The sequence below is a fragment of the Cyprinodon tularosa genome, unplaced genomic scaffold (assembly GCF_016077235.1).
Source record: "Cyprinodon tularosa strain WSP-4 unplaced genomic scaffold, ASM1607723v1 ctg103, whole genome shotgun sequence".
Lineage (NCBI taxonomy): Eukaryota > Metazoa > Chordata > Actinopteri > Cyprinodontiformes > Cyprinodontidae > Cyprinodon > Cyprinodon tularosa.
The window spans coordinates 275,029-283,192 of NW_024037816.1; the positions used below are offsets into that span (position 1 = coordinate 275,029).

An 8,164-nucleotide genomic window follows, 5' to 3' on the forward strand; every position below is an offset into this window, starting at 1 on the left:
GGTATGTCGTTATCAGGTACGTTAGTGTTAGTGTCTATAATGTCTGAAATGGTTACCTCTATGGTTCATTCTATTGGGCGTAATATATGACACTTTTAGATCACACGTTATCTTTGATAATAAGACATCCTCTTTGGATCTGTCACACATTGCAACTTCAGATGGCAGATTTAGAGCAACAGACAAATAGGCTATTATTCCTCTATTATACCTGTCATTTGCAATGTCCCGAAGATGTACAATCTATAGCTCATATAGGGTTACTGCTGAGATGTTTCCTCCTTAGCACCATCTAAACACATACCGGTACACTGCAAAAACAATCCAGAAATAAGTAAAAAAATGGCTTAAATTAAGTATATTTAGCCTTAATTTGAGTAGATAAATAAGATGATTTGCCAATGGAATGAGTATTTTTACTCTTAAAATAAGATAGTTAGATAATATTTACTTGAAATAAGAGGATAAAATAGTTTTTTCTTATTTTAAAAGGAAATTGTCTTGTTCCATTGGCAAAGTGTCTTACTTACCTCCTCAAATCAAGGAAAAACACACTTATTTTAAGAAAAAATAACTTATTGAGATTTCTATTTTTTTGCAGTGTATGCACTGGAGCACTGAAATGATGCTCTGATGGTAACTAGTTAAGTTTTCAATACCTTGCTGCTACTTATCTGATTACAATCCCGTGAAGGAGCAGTGATCAATTTGGTTAGTTTTTCATCCTCTTTTTCTTTTTCCTTGGCTTTCCTGATGCCTCTGTCTGCCAGCTATTCAGAGTCAGTATTCTTCATTAACCAGTCAGGTTACACCCTGTTTTACAACAAAAAAAAGAACTTTCTCCACTCACACACTACCTCTCAGTAATTAATATCATCCCACCCTTCTTCTCTATCTTGCGGCTTTCATATAAATATTTCAGGGCCGCTCTAACTAAGCTGTCCCACCTCCAGCCTGCCTTGTTAACAGATCCATCAGTAGGGCTCTCGTGCTTCTGTGATATGTGTACAAAATATGCAGCAGAGCGAGCCATCAGTTAGGAAGGCTGAAGGCTTTGAAATATGGTCAAGTACCAGGAGCACTCTTTTAGTTTTAGGGTCTCTAGAGAGGCAGAGGGTGGAGACTACAAATAAAAAAAATATATATAAAGCTTTGTAGAATTAAGAAAACTTGTAGACAATTTTGAATAAACTTCTTTGAACAAGAAAAATGAAATACCATGTGTGTTCTGAGGCCTGCAGAAGAGTAGCTGCTCCATTTTCTCTGTATTTCAGCCTTTCTTCCCACCATTTCAGTTTGAATTAAATTATGTAACGGCTGCACTACTGAATGCTAGTCGTTTTACAATGAAGGCTAAAACAGGTGAGGAGTCTTTTGTTTCTTTGTAATACTTCTGGTAATGGACCCGTCACCATGGCAGTGAAAAAATGGAAACCAGAGCTTTCTCAGTTGTGTTAATGCTGGTTCATTTGAACCTTAAACAGAAATAAATTAGTAGATGGGTGGTTCATCAGGTGGAAGATTTGATTGATCGCATTTTGCTCTTTAAATGCTTTAATCAACACAACAATGAAATGAGAAACTTGAAAACGTCAGACAGGTACCAAACCAGCTTCTGCATCTTGAAACTCCTAAATATGCTCCCTACATTATATTCAGCTACATTTACAAATTTAAAAATATATCATTATAAAAATGCCACATGGTTTTTAATTATTTTTCATTTCAATGTGTCACATTCTTCTGGGCTCTCACTTTAGCATATTTTCCTGTTTCTGGTATCATTGTGTGGCTTCATGTTTACATTTCTATCCAGCCGGAATATTCTTTAAAAAATGTTTAAAAGACAGTCAGTGTTTTCCTGGAACATACCTTTGTAAGACAACAGCTTCCAAAAAGGCAGTAATCCTCAGTCATCTCCAACCTCAAATGCATGACATCTAATCCTCCTGAAACTGTTTGTTAAAACATGATGCAACCTCCTCCTCTCTGCTGCCAAAGCAAAAAACATGATGCTGTCACTTAGGTTTCCATGTATGTATGTATGTATATATGGATGGTTTAGATAAGTAGAAGAAGCTTTGAGTGAACATTGGCACTAATACCATTAGTCAATATATGCAGTTTATCACCAGGTCAGGCATTGTCTGGGGGCTCCCGGCCAGCTCGGACCCCTAGGCAATTGCTTGGTTTGATTACCTTGTTGCAATGGGCCTGAAGCCACATGGTGAAAAAAAAAGCATGAAAAAAAAGTAGCTGCTAATAGTTCGGAAAATACGGTAGTAGGCAGTAAAGTATATAATAAGTATATTATAAAACACGTATCTTTAATATTATCATATACAATAAATATCCAAAACAATGACATTTTTATGAATAAGACATTCACACTTGTAGGAGGTCAACCCAGGGACAATACAAGTTAGTTTTATTCTATTTTTTTTTTATTCTAATCACCAAACTCTACAAGACATTAGTCTGGAGTCTAGTCTTCTTGTTTTTCCAAGAAATGTTTTTTTTCCAGAGTTCCATGCGATCATCAGGGCTTTTCTTTCAACATCTCTGTTTCTTTCCCTTGTTCAGTCCAGAACCAAACTTCTTTCACAAAATATATATGGATATTTGTTGATCCTCTCAACTCCAACATACACGCCCTTCAGACATATAAAAACGTGGAGTTTTTATTACCTTAGCCCTTAGTAACCAAGGATGAGTAGAGGACACAGTTTATGTAAACAGAGCAGAAATATTTCAACATAATCTATATTCCCATTCACTTTACAGAACTGAATAGCTATAAATACCCACCTCAGAGATGAAGATTTATTTACTACGAACCTGCATCACACATCGTAAAGTTAAACGGACTTGCTAAAAGATAAGAGGACAGATTTAACTGCTCTTGCAACATTACAGGGACCCAAACAGAGCAAACTTCCACAATATCTTTCTGCATATAATGGAAAATAATTAAAGTAATGCTCAGTGTTTGCAGATACCACTAACTTTTAAACATATGTATTTTTCTGTCTGACATTTTGAGGTCCTAAAACTGCTAAAGAGGACAGACCTGCAGTTTTTCCAGCAGGTATCGGAGCTGCTCTTATTCAACCAATTCTGAAAGTTTTATTGCATGCCTCATATGATCATTATCTTATGCCCTTCTAGTTAGAAAACATTACATTTTCATTTTTATGAGGAATCCAGCATGAGTCCAACTTGAGCTGCACTCTGGCTCCCTCTGCTGGTCACAGAACGTGTAACTTGGTTAATTTCCTTTCAGAGAATAAAGATATCCTCCAAAATTCTGATTAATGAAGATTTGAGATTTTCATGATGAAATTACGTTTATTCAATCAGAAATAAAAATCAATAGACAAAACATTAAACACTTACTTATCTATCTTTGATTTTCCATGAATGAATTAAATGTGCCCTTCAAGATGCATCACTGTTTTTCTCCCCTATGTAAAGCTTTATATATTTTCCCTGCACCACTTTCTCCACATTTATTTAATTAACTCAGTTGAGCTAAAAAAAGGATTACTCATGGTCAGCCCATCCATCCATCTTATCTCGCTTATTCTATCAGGGTAGCAGTGGTCTATGGGCAAGAGGCGGGGTTCACCCTAGATAGGTCTTCAGTCTGGTGCAGAGCAAAACAGAGACATAAAAACCATGCACACAAAATATGCGCTTCTTAATATAAGCAAAATCCATCCAGCAACAAAAACCCAAAGGTTCATGGACAAACTTTTTGATTGCCAGCTGCCATCAGAGCTTCTAACTCTGGAGTCCACCCTAGAGCGTCAACAAGGGTCTTTATGCCACCAACCACGTCTCCCAGTTGCACAACATCATTGGTCCGTTGGCCCCATACAAAAGGTCCGACCAAGTCTCTGTTGATGAGCAGGCGAGGTACGGAGCTGCGCACAGCTCCTGCCAGGCTTGCAAACGGCTCCACCTGCAGAGCAGAGAATTTGGATCAGGACGGCTTTGATCTGAAGATTTGTCAGCTTAGAAACAACAACCAGGAATGAATTTTACAAAGTTGATGATAAGTCCAATGATTCTGCTGAGTCATGAAGCCCATTGAGACCAACAGGTGACCCTGCAAAGTCTGCTCACCTCCAGTGATGTTCCCATGATGATCAGCAGGTCAGCCAGTGGGAAGTCTGCCAGGTACTTGAAGAAATGGCGTGGTAGCTCCTCCCCAAAGAACACAATGTCCGGCTTCACAACGCCCTTACAGGTGGGACACTGAGGGACCTTCCCACTCATCACCTCTGGCTGACAAGACCAGAAACATTACATGCTGGTTCCACTAAAAACTTCAGTGTTCTAACTAAACATTCATCTTTGGGTTCTGGTGATGTGGTTATAGCGTATTGGTCTCATGAGTAAAACTGAGTTGATATTAACAACCCAAAACAGAGAAGAATGTCAGTGCTAAAGGTTTTTTTCTCACTTTAAAAACTGTGAGTAGAACATTTCCAGAACCAGTACCTGCTTTGAGGTTCTGTTCACTCATTTTTACCAGGAGTCAAGTTAGAGTTGTTGAAAGGCCATTCCACAGCCTGTTCTAATTTGTGTGTTTAGGATTATTGTTCTTTTAGAACACCAAACCACCTAGCTGCTCTTTAGAATTAAAGTTGAAGAACAGAGAAGCAGTCTTTCATTTCTCCATTTTCCATATGCACTGCATCAGGGCCACTAGAATTGAAAACAGCCCACATCATGATAGGGCTTCCACCATGTTTAACAGTAGTTAAAATGTTCCGAGTTGTTGTTGCTCAGCATCTTAACCAAGATTTTCAACCTAAGCAAAGTTAAGACAATGAAGCATAGTTGTATTACCACATGCTCTGCATATGGCAGCAAAAGGGTTTCGAACTTGAGTAAATAGATAAGGAAATCCCTTATTGTCCCGCAATGGGGAAATTTTGGCGTTTACAGCAGCAAAAACATTATAGAAAAAAATTGTCACACAAATGTGGACCTTAGAAAAAAATGTGTATGAATAACATCTAAATCTACTAGGGCTGGGCAATTAATTACATTTGCAACATAATCGCAATTTAACATAACATAATTTTCAAATTGCAGAGGCACTGATTTTTAATCATACTTATATTTAAAATGAGTAGGACACGAAACTTCTCCCTCCAGCCCTTTAGGTGGTGATTAACCACTTGAAGGGGACTTGAAGTGGATTCAATGCAGCAAAGATTTGTAATTTATTCAAGTAAAAAACACAATAAAATCAAAATGGTGTCCTGAATGTTGCTTTCCAATCTTTTATGCAGTATAATTATTCCACTCTGGATAAAGAATGTCCAAATAAATCATTAAAAGCCTTAATGTGATGTGAAGGTTTTGCATTCCCATTGTGAATAGATTTAAAGTTATGCATCTGATTTCTAAATTCCTGAAAGCCTTTTATGTTCTAAAGTTGGAAATGCTCAAACAGGTTGCAAGTTGAGAGTCTGGTACTCACTCGCAGATCCTCGCCGTCATATTTCCGTAAACATGATGTACATGTGGCCGTTGCAAACGTTCCGTGGGCCTCCACCAGCATCTCCGGAGGAACTCCTGCCACTTGATCCACAAACAAAAAGTAATTTAATACACACTGATACCAATGAGGGCCCAGGACTGCCGACAAAGGGTCTGAGCACCTACGTCTCTCCAGCCCGTCGATGTTCTGTGTGTACATCCGAAGCAACTGCCCCTTCTTGTGAAGCAGACTAACAAAGTAGTGCGTCAGGTTTGGCTGGTAGTTACCAGGATACAGCTCCTTGGCCAGGGCGAAGAAAGGATTTGGGTTTCGATGGAAGAATTCAATCTCGAAGATCGCCTCAGCGTATGGGAGGTCATACTGCTGGAGGTTATCATACAAACCGCTTCCTGGAGACCTGCAAGGCAAGAAAACACTGAATACTGATGCCTTATGATCAGCCAACCAATCACAGACACACTTCTGTACCTAAAATCTGGGATGCCACTGGGCGTGCTGATCCCAGCTCCAGCCATCACCACAACCCGTCTGTACTGTCGCTCTCGGATGTTTTTGGCGACATCCTGCAGAGTCTGCTTCTGTACAGATTCACCTCCACCGCTGGAGAAAAGGCCTCTTCTTATGACCCTCTGGAGGAACAGAGGCTCCCTGAGAAGAAGCAAACATCTGTATCGCTATAAACCTCACTATAAATACAAATAAAGACCAGTACAATGTTCCCTGATATAACGTGATTATCAAATGGTTTGCAGTCAATAATTCTGCAGGAAGACAGATCCTTCTACAAGTGGAAGACTTTGTGAGTAGACAACCAGCATTAGTAGAAATCAGCAAAAAGTTGTTTGAGCTTTTGTTGCAAGACCTGGAGTTCAAAGCGAATTCCCATTAAAAAGGTATCCTAGGCTAAAAGGTAGTCCATCCACCTGACAGCTTAAGTTTAAACTCCAATTTAACTTTATCCTTACTCTACTGAATTTTTGCAGGGATTCATTCAATAAGAATACAGACTTGGAATACTTTTATGAAAAGTGTTCTGCTATAAGCAAATAAGCATCAGAGGAAAGAGACACAGCTTTTTTTCTTATTTCATCTTTTTATTCTCATTACACTCACAAGTACAGAGCAACGAAATGAACTCTCTGCATTTAACCCATCCCCTTAGGGAGCAGTGGGCTGCCATTGTGCGACGCCTGGGGAACGGTGAGTGGGATTTGAACCCTAACCACCAGAGGCTTTGCCAGAAAATTTTGGGTGGCCAAGCGATAACTGGTGTACACTGAGGGGTGGTCGTAGGTGGATAGACGCCTCAGGGTCAAGCCTAATATGAGAATAACTATACATTCCTACAGCCTTTGCGGACAAATAAACGCATATATTTAAACATCCGTCTAGATAAAGTTATTTCAGGTTAGAGTTCTGGGGCGAACATCTTTTCCATTGTCATTACTTACCTACTTTTATCGATAATCATTCTGCATTAAATTTATATTTACAATTACAAACATCTACATGAATTTATTATTTTATACATTTTTATTAAAATTGTTATTTATCTATGATTTCACTGAAGACTCCTAGATGAATTGCAGAGACATATTATTTTCTCTTTACCCCATATAAAACAAAATCCAGTTCTGAAAAGAGCATGAATTCTGTACTTATCATCTTTAATGTTAGTATATTGATGTGTATAATTAACCACAGTGTTATTGTTGTCAAAAAATTACGAATACATGAAAAAATACTAAGTAATATATGAAAAATTAAAATGAATATTCCACTTGAGAGTATTACTACTGGTACCATCTGTATTAGAGGTCAGTGATTGGCTCCCCCATCTAGCTCCGCCCCTGCTAACCAGCTCCTGGTGTGTTTATAAAAACATGTCACCTGAACAGGTGAGGCGCTACCTGAAGGAAGCCGCTGAGATGCCAGCCGGATATGAGCTACTGGGACGGACACCTGAAAAGAAAAAATTTGCATTATCTCAAACATTTTTATTTTGAATCATTATGTGCGTCTAAATGAGTTCACTTACCTTTTGCACAGATCTTCCTGGTTGCTCCTGAATTCAGCCTACGGTGCAAACAACACAGCCTGACAGTTAAAGACAAACCAGCCATCCTACAGGTTCTGTACGGAACCCTTTCTGTTGGTTTATTGAGATTAAGACACTACTAAACCACGCCGAGCTCAGAGCAGCTGTTATATCCCTCTAAAACATAAGTTATTGCCCTTTTTATGACGAACAAGTACGGTACGCATATTCACGAAGACAGAATCGCAGACGTAACGATGCGTTTAAGGCACCTCGGAAATAGCAGTTTAAAAGGGGAAATAAGTGGTCAAATAATTTATTGGAGTCCTCAATGACAATTATTACCAAATTGTGGCAATGATTAAACGTACTTCTACACTACACTACACTAAACAAGTTTGATTTATTTTTTACTCATTTTAGGGCATTTCATTATGTTATATGTGTCTTTCTAAATAAACATCTAAATAAATCATTTGAGATGTATAAAAAGAATGCAGGATTTGGTTACTCCTCAGGTTCTGCCGCACTTGATAACGCTTGTTGTTACACACACACACACAAAAATACTTATATAAACGACTCAAGACAAGGAGTTGGAAAACCTT

At 38.5% G+C, this 8,164-nt stretch overlaps 1 protein-coding gene across 3 annotated transcripts; it reads right to left on the bottom strand.

Annotated features, from left to right (window-relative positions):
• Positions 1-3,741: 3,741 nt before the first annotated feature.
• Positions 3,742-7,821, bottom strand: sirt3 (sirtuin 3). 3 transcript variants are annotated; one of them, XM_038280689.1, is made up of 7 exons: positions 7,557-7,821; positions 7,429-7,480; positions 5,987-6,166; positions 5,683-5,915; positions 5,498-5,598; positions 4,129-4,290; positions 3,742-3,964 (listed from the first exon to the last, which is right to left on the bottom strand). In XM_038280689.1, the coding sequence occupies exons 1-7, from the start codon at positions 7,639-7,641 to the stop codon at positions 3,743-3,745; spliced, it is 1,035 nt and encodes a 344-aa protein (XP_038136617.1). In that variant the 5' UTR covers positions 7,642-7,821; the 3' UTR covers position 3,742. The 3 variants fall into 3 exon arrangements, with proteins under 3 accessions (XP_038136617.1, XP_038136611.1, XP_038136624.1); XM_038280683.1 differs by having other exon boundaries at positions 5,987-6,184; XM_038280696.1 differs by having other exon boundaries at positions 7,409-7,480; positions 7,557-7,600.
• Positions 7,822-8,164: the final 343 nt, after the last annotated feature.

Excerpts from the sequence above, each read along its gene's own strand:
- sirt3 (XM_038280683.1), bottom strand. The coding sequence starts at position 7,641 with ATGGCTGGTTTGTCTTTAACTGTCAGGCTGTGTTGTTTGCACCGTAGG. Across the intron at positions 5,599-5,682 it reads CATCGACGGGCTGGAGAGAC|TGGCAGGAGTTCCTCCGGAG; the intron begins GTAGGTGCTCAG and ends TTGTGGATCAAG. Across the intron at positions 3,965-4,128 it reads TCATGGGAACATCACTGGAG|GTGGAGCCGTTTGCAAGCCT; the intron begins GTGAGCAGACTT and ends TCTGCTCTGCAG.